This window comes from Leiobunum rupestre, chromosome 6, assembly GCF_980474605.1.
Source record: "Leiobunum rupestre chromosome 6, qqLeiRupe1.1.hap1, whole genome shotgun sequence".
Taxonomy (NCBI): domain Eukaryota; kingdom Metazoa; phylum Arthropoda; class Arachnida; order Opiliones; family Sclerosomatidae; genus Leiobunum; species Leiobunum rupestre.
This window is the reverse complement of record NC_143389.1, coordinates 20,624,267-20,639,606: the sequence shown is the minus strand read 5'-3', so window position 1 is coordinate 20,639,606 and position 15,340 is coordinate 20,624,267. Positions and strand designations below refer to the sequence as shown.

The 15,340-nt window shown below is 37.4% G+C and overlaps 1 protein-coding gene across 3 annotated transcripts; it reads right to left on the bottom strand.

Annotated features, from left to right (window-relative positions):
• Positions 1 to 743: 743 nt before the first annotated feature.
• On the bottom strand, positions 744 to 9,893 carry LOC149940266 (uncharacterized). Of its 3 annotated transcripts, none has more exons than XM_090178741.1 (6): positions 9,834 to 9,893; positions 9,286 to 9,596; positions 6,772 to 6,904; positions 6,493 to 6,707; positions 5,612 to 5,880; positions 744 to 1,257 (listed from the first exon to the last, which is right to left on the bottom strand). In XM_090178741.1, the coding sequence occupies exons 2-6, from the start codon at positions 9,484 to 9,486 to the stop codon at positions 1,026 to 1,028; spliced, it is 1,050 nt and encodes a 349-aa protein (XP_090034867.1). In that variant the 5' UTR covers positions 9,487 to 9,596; positions 9,834 to 9,893; the 3' UTR covers positions 744 to 1,025. The 3 variants fall into 3 exon arrangements, with proteins under 3 accessions (XP_090034867.1, XP_090034866.1, XP_090034865.1); XM_090178740.1 differs by having other exon boundaries at positions 9,286 to 9,614; positions 9,834 to 9,890; XM_090178739.1 differs by lacking the exon at positions 9,834 to 9,893 and having other exon boundaries at positions 9,286 to 9,748.
• Positions 9,894 to 15,340: the final 5,447 nt, after the last annotated feature.

The following is a 15,340-nucleotide window of genomic DNA, read 5'->3' as shown; positions in this document are numbered from 1 at the left end:
ACAGCGCCACTTTTTCACCTAGAATCAACCATCAAACCTTTTGCATTATTTTTTTAAATTTCCTTTCGCTCCGGTTTAGTACTTCTTATGTGTTTATTACTCCTTGGTTTCGTTACCGACTCGCTGAACTGTACATTTGTCACCATAGCCCAAGAACTATACTAGATATGAACTTTTCCTTTCGCAGGACACTATGGGAGCGTAATTTGAAACTGTGTACCAAATTTCATTTAAATCGGTTCAGTAGTTTTTGCTGTAGAGCGGTCTGCGAGGAGAAGATGGAAGAATAAGAAGAAAAATTAAGCCTTACTTTGCCCCATTACAACGAAACGTCGCCTCAACCCTGTTCGATGGAATTCGTATATGTTTGTCGCGTGCCTGTAACCTTTCAAACGATAAATCACTTGTTTTGATACGACCTATAGTTTTTGAGATACGAGGGGGTAAAATCGGCTTCATTCTGACTCGAGATAATATAGCAAGTGCTCGGGTAGGTGCTCTACTCTACCGGATCTTGCATAGGGACTACCGTCCCTTTTGATTACTAACATTTATTGAACCAAATAACATTTATGGACCCTGTAAAGAATGAGAAAGCAGTGGGATGCTGAAAAGATACATTTCGATGTCGATTTCCCTTTGACCACCTTCAATATGTCAAAAGATGTTACATCCATTCGTATGCTCTACTAAAAGCTACATGGCTCATAAAAATAATAATCTTTCGCCGTAATGATTTCCAATATAATTGTTATTAGAATTTATTAACTCTCATCACAACAGAATCCATTTAAATCACGGAGCAACCATTTTTTTAAAACATCTTTCTTAGGACGAATCTTCTTCAACTTTATACAGAATTTCCGATCTTTGACTTTCAATAAGACTGAATCACACAAAGAGTGAAAAAACAAATCAAACAAATTAACATTCTGCACGGTAATTAATTAAGTCCTTAATTACATGGTATTCATATTCCTGGAGATCAACGAGCATGGGCTACTCGGTCACGATTTTTCAAAAATTTACACAGATGCTTTAAGCATCTCACTTTCTAGTAATTTGAATAGACAGGTAACGAAGCTAATAATGCAAACTCCAATATGAATAAAGATTATCAAATAGAAGCATTTAATATTTAAAGCTTCAACGGGTTGTTCGAGATTTGGTTCAAATAACTTTATACACTGCAAAGGAATATACGAATGTATATCAACAAGATGATTTTGCATTCCAGATTCAAAGTGCATTACGGACCTGTAAAACAAATGGCCTTATTTGTGGTGATAAAAGGAATATAAATTTCATTTGCATAGTGTTATTTCATTGAAACAATACGCAATTAAAAAATATTTATATTACTGGCGAATATAAAAAACATTAACTATGAGTAGAAATATGTAACGCTATCTTTTTCAGTTCCAGGTGCAGTTATCTTCTAATAAATTAATAGCCCAGGACAGATAGACTAAAAAAGGGCTTGACCCAGAACATTTTCCCATAAAGATGAAAATTGGTACATAGGTAGTTTTTGACCCAAAAAAATAAACTAAAAGTCCCCACCTCTAGAACGCGAGCTTCCGACGCCATCTTGGAAAATGGCCGCCAAGCACGCCTGACGTCATAAATTAAATGAAAGTGTCCAAAAAGGTTAAAAATTGGTACATTATACATTTAAGGCTTTCTGAATAGTATTGTAATTTTTTTTGTGGTACAACCGTTATTTTGGCCGCCATCTTGGAAAATGGCAGCCAAAAAGGTTTTCCACGTAACTTTCCACTATATGTTTCAATATATTTGAAAATTGGTATATAGTTTTATTACGGCCTTTTGAACAAAGTAACAAAATATTATGGATCTGCGGGCGTTATTTCGTCCGCCATCTTAGAAAATGGCGGACTGCAATGCCGAATTTCGCATTCAAAATTGAATGATATAGTCCGATTGTTTTCAAATTTGGTATAATTTTTCATTATGACGCTGAGAACAATATTACTAAATTTTAAAGGTATCTGGCGGTTACTTCGTTCGCTATCTTGGAAAATGGCCGTCTGGTAAATACTTACCTTGTTGAAAGCATTTTTATAACTATTTCGAACCGCTTTAGGGTTAGATTGTTAGCTTTTAAAATCTGGAAAATGAAAACCGATGATACAAATGTATATATACATATAAATAATATAACACATTTAATAATAATAATAATATAACACATTTAATTAGGAAATGCCCAAAACTATTTAAATATTCTTAAAATATTCAATAAAATATTTATCAGTTACTGCAGCTCGTACCAAGAAACATACATTTTTCTTTGTCCAAATAATAATAAATGTCGTTGCCCATCTCTCTAGCAAGACATTTCGAAATTAAAACACACCGGTTTATATATGTAGACATTAAAATTTAAAATCTCTTAGTCGTTACATGATTAATACTTTGCTAACTAACCATTCTGGTGAAAGTAACCGTTTTCTGATTTCAGTAGTTCATAGAGAGTAAGAAAATAGTTGCAATTTACTTCTTTACGGTTACAGAATGGAAACAAAAGATATGGTTTCGAATATACCTCTAACGATTAATATCAATTTTTGTGAGCTTAAATTACTTTGAAATTACCCCTTTACGAATGAACGTTTGCGTTTAAAACACGTACACACATTTTCACGCTCATTTCGTGTAACTGTGGAACGACTTGCCTTAAAAACTGCGATTGCAAAAGATCTGGTCTCGTTTGCCCTGCAATGTTTGGTATGATCTGAAGTAACCCATAGAAATATTTGATTGAAGAAGACGAGGAGATTTATAATTTGCGATTTGTAAATATTAGGAAGTAGCTCATATAGTTGCATTGATCGTATAATTCGTAAAGCCATAAATTCAATCACTGATATATTAAAGATTTTGTATACACCGAGGGAAAGGATTGCACCAAAATTGCTACACAATATCGCGCAGTTTCCTAACAACGATCCAGTGGCGCACCCAGGATGGTTTTCTGGAGGAGGCCCGTGAAGATCAAAACTCTTTCGACTGCCTTTGTTAAAATAATTAGCAAAAAACGAGTTTTAATTTTGTTCTTGGAGGGAGCCCGGGCCTTCTGCCCCCCCCCCCCCGCGTGCGCCACTGCAACGATTTGAAGGATCAAAATGGCAGGATTGAATAAATATGATTTTTTCCGGTTTAAATTTAATCACTGATATATTAAAGATTTTATACCTCCCAAAATAACCGTGTACCACTTTAAGAAACACAGTTGATCGTTTAGAACCGGTTTATTAGATTGTATAACGCCTTTACTCTAAAATTTCGAAGTACTCCTATAGACTCCTCTAAGAAACCTTTTAGAATGCTTTAGAACTCGTACTCATATCAGTAACCTAGCTGCCCCTTTAACGTCGTGTACCATGTACCTCTATAAATATCAGTGTTGTCCTATAAGGAGCCCCATGAACCTATTTAAACTACCGCCAGAGCCGTGCTATTTTTTGGGCCCGGGGCAAATGTTTTAGACCCCGGGCTCCACTAACGTTTTCAAAATGTTATTGACTTTCTCCCCCTCCTTGACCTAGGGGCCCAAATCTGTACCTCATGGGCCCTTTACTGCCAGGACCCGGGGATATAGGCCATTCTCTTTTAAATTAAAACACGTGGCCTGTAGAGAGAAAGGAAAACCCATCGACAGTTCGAATCCAAATGATGAAAAACGATACATCGCCAAAGAAAACATCATGTGCTTATTATATAGTTAATTAAACAGTTTTGAGCATTTCCCAATAAAATGTTTTCTACAAATAAATGTGTTATATGTGTATCACCGGTTTTAATTTTCCAGATTTTAAAAGCTAACAATCTAACCCTAAAGTGATTCGAAATAGTTACAAGAATGCTATCGAGAAGGTGAATATTTTCCAGACGGCCATTTTCCAAGATAGGAATGAAGTAACCGTCAGATACCTTTAAGATTTTGTAATAGTGTTATCATCGTCATAAACAAAAAATTACCAAATTTGAAAACAATCGTACAATATAATTAAATTTTGAATGCGAAATTCGGCATTGCAGTCCGCCATTTTCTAAGATGGCGGACGAAATAACGCCCGCAGATCCATAATATTTGGTTACGTTGTTCAAAAGGCCGTAATAAAACTATATCCCAATTTTCAAACATATTGAAACATATAGTGGAAAGTTACGTGGAAAACCTTTTTGGCTGCCATTTTCCAAAATGGCGGCAAAAATAACGGTTGTACACCAAAAACAATTTACAATACTATTCAGAAAGCCTTAAATGTGTAATATACCAATTTTTAACTTTTTTTGACACTTTCATTTAATTTATGACGTCAGGCGTACTTGGCGGCCATTTTACAAGATGGCGTCGGAAGCTCACGTTCTAGAGGTAGGGACTTTTAGTTTTGTTTTGGTCAAAAACTACCTATATACCAATTTTCATCTTTATGGGAAAATGTTCCGGGTCAAACCGTATCTGTCCTGGGCTATAAACCGAAAAGTTAAACTTCGGACGCTCAAGTAACCTTATTAATAAATATGATAAAACTTCAAAAATATTCTTAACTATGCTTAACTCGGGACTGCATGCTTTATAGAAACATATAAAAAGTCTCATTTTAAGCAGAAACCCTCAAGTGCTGCAGAATAATGGTTCGTTTGTTCTCATCCATAAGGGGCTTATTGCAAACTTCTTAATGATGCAAGTTCACAATTTATCATCTAATAATAATTAAGAGACGTTGAAGTGTCATCACTTTCACTACGTCAAGTTAATTCAAACCCATTTTCGAAACAGCGGCTTTCATCACAATGATAAATTGCAAGAAATGGTAAAAAAATTCATTTTCCAAAGGGGAAAAGCTAAACCTTAAAAATGATTCATGAAATTACTTAACTTACGAGTTACTCGTACTAATAGTTCTTCGAGCGACAATTGAAAACGAAATATATTGTTAATAAAATAGACAGAATCTCCAACAGTTGACTGGTTTCGCTCTATTTGAGACTCTTCAGTACAGTGCAGGGAATCTGGCATGCCAAAAAGAAACTAAGCCTAACCATTAAATATTTCAAAAAGCGGATAGTGGCGAATATTTAAATAACCAAATTTTTTCAATAATTAACGTTAACCTCCGCCAGTCCATGAGTATGTTTAGATCATCATGGTCTAGGGTTTTGCTGGTATGAGGAGTGGGCTTGATCTTCAATCGTAACGGAAAATGTGAGTTTTAGTGAGCCAAGGACAAACCGATATGATTTTTATGGAAAAGGAAATTAATATTAAGAGCTTGAGCTCATTTGTGAGCCTTCTTCTCAACATAGCCTTTTCCCAAAGAATAATATAATAAATTCTTACAAAAGTCATGTGAAAAATCAACCAGGGCATTTGTTTAAGAGCATACGCTTTCGAGAAGCATTAGAAGGACGTAGGTTCGACACCACCAGGCTAAAGAAGTTTATACTACAAAATAATTCAAATAAGTTGTGTTATAAAAGAACACCGAAAAGAGTCATTTTCAATCTACAAATCGGTTGTTTGTTGGATAGTTATTTTTCAAATATAATTTCAAAGATTTGTAACAATTAATCAATTTACATTTGGTATATGAAATCCTTGACGATATTGTCTAAACCTTTTCTCATAAGGTATGCACCAGGTGTTGACACATATATAATAGTTTGACCAAATGCTTTCCCGAAATTCATCTCGAAACATCCACCGGCAAATTCGTAAAGCGTCAAAGCGAAACCATCTTTCGCAAACACAACGGCTCCTTTATTCGTTAATATCTCTACAACTGCAGAAGCATCTTTATATCTACGCAATTGACTTAAGACTTGAGGATATTCAATCTTAATTACATTCTAGAAGATAAAAAATTATATTAACTATTAGTCAGGTTTAAAACAGAAAAATAGTAAGCAAAGCATGCGAGCCATTATTATTCCTACTCGAAAGAGAATAATTTAAAAGAACGCCATCTTTGGCGCCACCTACAATTCTATAGCTAAAACCATTACATAGAAGTTTGGTAAAAGATTTTGCAATTTTCCACACGCTCTTGCTATTAATTTAGGTTTTTTTAAATTTAAATAATTGTTCTTTTAAAAATAAAATAAGGAAATAAAATGGTAAAGATAATTAGATATTAAATTTAAATATAAATGTCAATAGCGTTTATGTATTTGAACATGGGATATCTTTACAATACCTCTTATTGTCTTAGGATCTATTCGCGAAACTTTCTGAGGAACAGCTCACTTAAAACACTAAAAATGAGTAATTTGTTTCAAAATATTTACTTCACTTTTAATTAAATTTTAAAATGCGGTGTGAATATTATTTAAATGCAAATTGATAAGAACTTGATGATTTCTATATATTGATAATCCTGGACTTGCATGACACTTTTTGGTAATTGTGGTAAAAATTACCTGAAAAATTTTTTGGGAGGTGATCTTAAAGATATTTCTTACTATTAGATGCGATCCGATATTAGAATCATAAATCAAGTAGAGTCTCATCTGTGGGGAGTCCAAAAAATCCTTAATTTCTGATATGACGAATGCGGGTGCTGGAAACGTCAAACGATTTAGAAGAAACGACGAGTAGGCCATGATGACAAACGAGGAAAATACGAGCCACGTTCCCCAAATAAATCGCTCTTCCAATTTTTCGATATACTTTGATTCTGAAATATTTTTCTCTTAGCCTATAAGATGTTTTGTTATTTGTAAATACTCAATGTAGACTACCTTTTCCCAGAAAAATCTTAAAAGATGTGAACAAGTTTTCCATGAAATTATAAAATATATTTAATTGAAAATGTTTTATCGCTGTTCCTGCAATTGATGATATTCCAAAGGACACCAAAATACCCAGCCACATCTTGATATAAAAAAAATATTGTTAGGAAATTTTGATAAATCTAAGGAAGACTCATAGTATTTCATCGTGCATTTGAAAATTATTTCAGTTGAAAATCAAGTCGAGAGTTAAAGTTAAATACATTTGTTTTAACGTTTTACCGTAGGTACCACACAGAGAAAAGCGAAGATAATACCTTTGTTTGAGGTTTCGGTTGAAATTACCACAAATAAGTAGATCAAGAGCATACGTAGATGGAAAATTTAAAATAAACCAAATTTAATAAAATTTAAAGAAGTTAAAGCAGTTTTAGAGAATATTTAGCCGACGCAAATTTATTTCAGAAAATTTAACAAAAGCAAATTAACCGAAAACCATATTAAGGGAACGCATTTCTTTAGTCAAAAAATAAACTGCTTGACATTGTGATAAATCCATTCACATTGAAACTCAATATCAGCTAACGAGAAATAAAGATAAACACACACCTTTTGGTTATTTATACTTTTATCTAATTACATATCTTGGTTTAAATAATATTGAGAAAAAGACTGACTGGTGATGCCTGAGTTGTAAGGACGCAACCAACGACGATTTCACTCGAAGAAGAAAGACAAAACGATAAAGATATCATTTCTTTAGACAGACAACTTGAAACACGATTATCAATTGGATTGCAAAATAAATGTAATTTCCGTGCATCACGAAAAACGAGGATAACTAAATTTGTGAAGAACTCCTAGAATCAGTCTTTAAAATTGTTGTCATAACCGGAAGAGAGATCCTTTAACGTTATATTTATTAATATTAGGTAGAGATTAAATTATATGATTACTTTTTCCCCTGCTTGGTTAAAAAATACAATTTACAATTTACAGCGCCGAAGTGGCTCTTTTTTGACAAGTACACAGTGATGGTTCTTTAACTTATCTGAGCAGTTATCTTCTTCCTTTCAACTTTCGGACCCAAATTTTGGAGATGATTTTCCGAAGGAGTCCCTTTTAGTTTTATTATCCATGTTGAATTTTCAAAGAGATATTAAGGTTTGTAGACTTTACCCAGATATAATATCTATACATGCGTACGCGTTACGTGCATCAGACCTGTCTTTATCGGTGGTTTAGAATCTAGGTTCACAGCTCACCCGTTATGGGTGTAATTATACTTTTATCGCTGAAGATGCGCTGCTGTAATTCGTCAATATTTTACAATTTAATGATTTATTGGATGATTATGTCTCCTAGGATACGAGTCTTGATTGGTTTTAACTGTCTTAAGAGAAAGGTGTTACCGTCTGCAGATTGAGATAATCAGGCTGATATCTAATCTCAATCCCCAGACGGTAACAAGCAAGTTTCTCTCTGCTTCCCCACATCCCCCATCCCCTTCGCTGCTATCTTATCTCAATCCGCTGACAGTAATCGCTAGATTCTCCCTGCTTCCCCTTTTCCATCCCCCAATCCGCAGAAATTTTCATCGCAAGATTCTCTGCTTCCCCTTTTCCATCCCCAATCCGCAGACTGTAACAGCTCTCAATCCGTAAAAATGGTTATCGCAAGATTATCTGCTTCCCCTTTTCCATCCCCAATCCGCAGACTGTAACAGCTCTCAATCCGTAGAAATGGTTATCGCAAGATTCTCTGCTTCCCCTTTTCCATCCCCAATCCGCAGACTGTAACAGCTCTCAATCCGTAGAAATGGTTATCGCAAGATTCTCTGCTTCCCCTTTTCCATCCCCAATCCGCAGACTATAACAGCTCTCAATCCGTAGAAATGGTTATCGCAAGATTCTCTGCTTCCCCTTTTCCATCCCCAATCCGCAGACTGTAACAGCTCTCAATCCGTAGAAATGGTTATCGCAAGATTCTCTGCTTCCCCTTTTCCATCCCCAATCCGCAGACTGTAACAGCTCTCAATCCGTAGAAATGGTTATCGCAAGATTCTCTGCTTCCCCTTTTCCATCCCCAATCCGCAGACTGTAACATCTCTCAATCCGCAGAATTGGTTATCGCAAGATTCTCTGCTTCCCCTGTTCCATCCCCAATCCGCAGACTGTAACATCTCTCAATCCGAAGAATTGGTTATCGCAAGATTATCTGCTTTCCCCCTTTCCTCCCCAATCCCCAGATTGTAATAGGAAGATTATATCTCTCTCACCCCTCGTTACCCATAATTTTATCTTAATAATAATTTTAAGAATATGATCAATAATAACAAGTTATTTAACTTTAATTTATTTTTATTTTAGAACATTATATATACGTTGCTTATATCGTAATTTATCTATAGAATAGTAATTAAGTCGATCTTCGAAAGGGATATATACAATTTCATTTAAATGGTTATAACCAACCACCTTCTGCAAGCGCAACTTGTATAAATAATTGAAATGAAAGTTCTACCTCACGACGTCTGACCGGAATAGAGATGAAGTCGTCGTCCTCCAGTGCCGCTGACCTTGGTGGTGTAGGGATGTACCACTCTTGCGAGATGTACTTTTCCGAGGGTGAATTATCCCTCGACGGACAGTGTAGAAAGAATCTGGCGTGTTCCCATTCTGGTACGTCTCCTGATTCCATGGCCCTTGTAACATCGTACATCATCTCCACGATGAATGTAGTGGAATCCGGCCTCCGCTAGTTTTCTTAGGTGGCTTGGGGGTTTTTCCAGTGAAAAAACGTTTCAAGTCGATACGCTTCGATTTCCATACTTGCTTTAGACAAAATATTTTCTAAAGTTTCAAATAATACATTCTCTAATCCATCATGATAAACCTGATTTTCTCACTAAGCCTACATGCTAAGCTTAAATTTATTACTAAACCTAGTTTTCGTAATATGGTTGAATTTCTACGCTAAAATTCTCAATTTAAACGCTTATTTCATTATGCAAATTGTTTGGAAAATGTCTAAAATGTATAGTCTACTACAAAACCAAAATAGTTACTTACTTTACGGTTGGCAATCCTTGGTCGAGTTGTAAAAAGACGGAACTAACCGACAGCCGGTTCCTACTCGTCAATGCGCCGACGAGAAATGAAGCGTGGGAGTAATAATCAGTTCCTATCTTGTTGAGATTAATTCATCACGTGATCTAAACTACAACTAACCCTCAAATTCTATTGGCTGTCTCTCTCTCTGAGATAACAGTTCTAGACACTCTAGATTAAACCCGTCTCGTGTTTGAAACTGCATGCATCTAATGATTGACGTCTTATAATTAACCCACTTGAATATTTAAAAAAAAACCATTGCTACTGGAACGAGAATTTTGGAAATACCTCGTTGACGATATCAAAATTGAATGTATCGAACCCTCACTTGAAAATGTTTATGGAAAACAAACCTCTTGGAAAATTGAGTGACGTAGAAGATGGCTAAAAAATGGGTAAGCGTTATGCTTTTTCAATAAAGAGTCTTTTTTACATTTTAAAGTATTTAATAAGAGTGAAAAAAGTTACATAGAAAAACTTTTTTACCAAAGTTTTTTCGCTTATTAAAATAAAATGGCTGAGTCAAATTTCTATCTTTTTATCATTAGAAAGCCCAAAGCTAACTAAATCTCAGTTAAATTAACCCAGGCAATGTTTTTTCACCAATCTTATTTTGCGTGTACTAAAGATATTTTTTTAATGACGGGTAGAAAACATCTTTCAATGGTCCATGACGGTAACAGATTTCAATGACTTGTAGAAAGTACTTTAAATAGAACGTGCGGGTATAAAATATTTCTACCAATCTTTGGTTTTCATGCTAGATTGCGTAAGCCACCCCGTTTTCCTAACTATTTATACCAATACTTCCTGATTCTATTTGAATTTTTTTGTTTTTGGATGGTTTATTTTATTCGAAAGTAAATGGTTTGGCGCTCTTAGAAGCACGCGCATGTGGTTGAGTCTTATCTCTAAAAGATATCAGATGGCGTGGGAATATATTTTTTTTCCTCTGGAACCGGTTTTTTTCCAGTCAGTCACCATACCTCTCTCTAGCTAATGGAATCGCCAAATTGGATATGATGATTTTTCTAACATGATTTGCGGTCGTTTTTTTCCCAATTTTTGGAAAACTTTTGGGAGTAAGTTTTTATACTCTGTCCTCTAGTTCTAGGCAAAATATACATTACGCAATATTCGCCGCAAACGTTACTAGTTAGTCCTTGTAATCTTCTTTTACTAAATGTCCACGTCTTACACATTGAATTTAAATATTTTCTGAATGGGGGTAAAAACGGGGGAAGCCCCATTGAATCAAAGTAGAATCCTCGTTTTCTGCAGTCGTCGTAGATTAAGTGGCAGCGACGGTATTGTTCGAACCGTCCTCGTCGTCAGAATGACCGGCGTCTTCCGAGTCCTGATATTCGTAAGGACCAGTGCTTCTGAAAGAACTGATTAACTCTGGTTCGAAAACAACATCTCTACTGCATACAAGCCTGTTTGTTTCTTGGATCCTAACTCTGAAACCATCAACATCATTGTTATATCCAACGAAAAAACTACGTACGTCTTTTGGATCCCATTTACGACGCCGTGCATCAGGTGTTTTGCCGTAACACACAGTGCCAAATACTTTAAAGTCGTGTACTCTGGGTAGCTTGCCATGAAAAAGTTCATAAGGGGACTTGTTCTCCACGCGAATTGAGCCAACTTGATTGAGAATGAATGTTGCCATATTTATAGCTTCAGCCCATAGACCATTGGGTAATTTCTTGGCTAACAGCATTGTACGAGCCATGTCTAGAAGCGTACGATTGGTCCGTTCGGCGCATCCGTTGTGTTGTGGAGTGTATGGATTGGTTTTTCGAAACTGAGCACCAATCATGGACAAAATCTCTGCAACATCATGGTTATCAAACTCGCCTCCACCGTCGGTCAGCATTGACTTAATTTTGAAGCCATGTTGCTTTTCCAAGAACTTCACAACATCTACCACCGCTTTTGAAACTTTAGATTTCTCCTTTAAAAAATAGATTAAGCGGTACCTCGAGTAATCATCAGTGAAGCAAACAAAATACTCCATCGGTCCACACACGTCTGCGTGAAGGAGCACTCCTACATGCAGTGGCGTAACTAGAAACTCCGGGCCCCCCCCCCGCGGAAAACGACTCAGGGCCCTTTTAAATAGCACCGATTTTAATCATAAAGGTTTTGGGGCCCCTTATTTCTCGGGGGCCCCCCGCGCCGCGATGTCTGCGGGGGCGCTATTTACGCCACTGCAGGCTACATGAGCCAATCTTTGTGTCCTTTCTACAAACGGACGACGACTTTGTTTACCCTCAACACAGGCTCCACAGAAATCGTTTTTGTCTCCAACAGTGATATTCATTCTTCCGAGTACTGATTGGACTTGCCGTTTATTCATATGACCAAAACGTTCGTGCCAGAGTTGCAAAGAATCAACGCCAGTCAAGTTTGCTTCTGATGTGCGGATACGAATGTTTAAAGTATAGAATACACCAGTGTAATCCGCCACAAATTTGACAACTCCATTTCGAACGAATAGCATTTGTTGACCAAGGTCTCTGAAACGTAGCCTCTTCTCTTTCGCCGACTTAATCGAGTATAGATTGCGCTTCAACTGTGGGACATAAAGAACACCAGAGATTGTTGAGATAAAGAACTTGCCTTCCATGATGGTATCAACATCTATAGATGGCGTTGATTCTCGCTCCATTCCCTAATGTAATGGGAATCGGTTCGGTGAATTTTTCGAACTTGGTAAACCAGGAAAACTCTAACGACATATGGCAGGTCGCTCCCGTGTCGACAATGAACCTTTCAGCTGGGTCAATGATCAAAGTAGTTTCGCCTATGAGCAATTCTGCGGATCCAAGTTGTTCCCCAGATTTGGGTGGAATTCTTTTATCTTCCCTTTTCAATTTGCAGTCACGTTTGTAGTGACCCCATTTACCAAAATGGAAACACCTGACACTTCTCCTTTTCTGTTTGGCAGGAACAGATTTGGTCTCATCGTTGAGATTCTTTCCTTAGGCCGACGTCTTAGTATTTGCTATTTTCTGAGACCTTACATAAAAGGCTTCTCCACCAGCAGCCGACGGATCAGATCGTTGGGCTTGCCTCAGACTTTCGATAGTACGATCCGATGCAGCCTTCGTAAACCATGTAACCGCCTCGGTTACATTCTCTTGTTTTGTTTCAATAATTTGTCATTTTTATTCCATTTTATATTTTATGTAAAGTCCCCGAGTGTTTCTAGGTTTTGCGTACTCCTCGTCTTGTTTTGAAATCCGGTAAGCGAAGTAAGTCTTTATGAATGTCTCCTCGAATGTTCGTCAGTATGTGTTTAAGGTTAAGCTGACGTAACTAAAGTAATATCGCTATAATAAATTAGTTTCCTACGCAATAATTCTATTTTTATAAATAAACTAGGTAAAGTACCCCCCTTTTATAATATGGAAATATCTAAAGCTAAGAACTGTTAACTATTTTAAGTACAACTTTAAGTTTAAGTCATGTATATAATAAAGGTTGGCCCCCTAGTCATTTCTAAAGTAGAAAGTCCCTAAAGAACTATGTGGCCTGATGGCCCAAGTTTATAAATATAATTTAAGTGTGATCCCCATTAAGTTTTAGTCAAATATTAAAGTTAAATGTAAAGTAATGTAGATTTCTGTGTTAAGCTAGGCCCCAAAGAATTCAATAGAAGGAGGCAGGTAGGAGAGTTTTTATTGTCAGTTTGAGAGAGCCCACGTAAAAAAACCATGAAACTATCATACACTTCTAAAAATAGCCATAGTATAAATCGTGCATTGGATCCCTCAGAAACAAGGCCAAGGTTACCAAAGACGCGATAGGACGAAAGGACCCCCAACTCCCCACCGACCTCAAATTCGTCAAGTCACGTAGACCCCAAAAAAGCATAGTCAAAGGCTTAAGCCACCCCCATACGTCCTAGGGACCCAATACCCAAAGAGAGCACCATCATTAAGGAATGAGTGACAAGACCGAGGTTATAAAAGGACCCCGCACCCTCAAAAAAAAAGGAAAAACCAAAGGAAACCAGAAGATAATCCCCAGAGACTCGCAGGCGGAAGCTCTGCTCCGCCATGGCCCGACCCTTCACTTGAAAACTTTAAACTTTAACCCAAACTTAGTGAAGTGGAAATGAAATTAAGAGGTCCCCGAGAATTTTAAACGTCAATCCCTGATGACATCCAGCGAGTCCCCAGACGTATCCAGCTACGAAAATCAATGAATCCAGAAAGAAGGCTAATCCACATCCCAAGAGAGCGAGAGTCGTAAATCCAATCCGGAGTTAGAGAGTCCCGTAACCCGGAAGCTCCCGTAACCCGGAGCCCCGTGAACCGAAGAGACTACAGCAGAGTCGTCCGTTTGGTTTAGTTAATGCCCCACCAACGTTTGCCTATCTAATGGACATAGTGCTCCCCCCCCCCCCCGCAGAAAGGCCCAAGTTTAACACTAGCGTCTACAGAGACGACATCAACATTGCTTCCCCCAGTTGGAAAAGACATTTAATCGATTTGCGGTACGTGTTCTCCCGATTACAAGCGGCCGGTTTAACCATTCGAGTAGATAAATGTGTCTTCGCCCAATCCGAAGTTAAACTGTTAGGGCATATCGTCGGAAAATCTGGACCCCGAAAAATAGAAAAGGTATTAGAATATCCAGCCCCCAAGAATCCCGATGAGTTAGCCAAATTCCTAGGTATGGCAGGGTGGTTTAGGCGGTTTATCCCCGAGTTTTTTCTTATTGCAGCCCCCCTAAAGCAATTGCGTAAGAAATAAATAAAATGGAGCTGGGAAGAAAAACAAGTAACGGCGATCGAAAAACTAAAATCCCTATTAACGAGTCCCCCTATTTTGGCAGCGCCCTCTAAAAATGGCAAATTTATTGTCTATACGGATGCGAGTTACACGGGTATTTCGGGAGTCCTGGTCCAAGAACAAGACGTAATCCACTATGCTAGCAGAACCCTAAACAAACACGAGCTCAATTATTCCATAACGGAAAAGGAGTGTCTCGCAATAGTCTACGCGATCATGAAGTTCCGACAATACATAGACGGGACCCATTTCAGGGTAATTAGCGACCACGCAGCCCTAAAATACCTGTTTTCGATTAAAGACCCCCACGGAAGATTAGCAAGATGGGCCCTTTACCTTCAAGGATTTGATTTTGACGTTATCTATAAGCCCGGACGTGTAAACAAACTAGCCGATCCCCTTTCTCGCGTCGGAACCCCAACTGATCTTGGCGAACCCGTTATAATAGAAGAGATAGACGCGGAAGAAATAGTCTATACGCCCCCTCGACCCCCGCCGCTAAAGCCGGAATCGGAGTTTGAACCAGAATGCTGGGGGCCCCTTTTTCGCTATACAAGTTGAACCCCTCCCCCTAGAAAATAGAATCGCTATATTAAGTAAAGAGGAATGGAGAGAAGCCCAAATGCATGACGAAGAATCACAAGACTTGTTCGATGA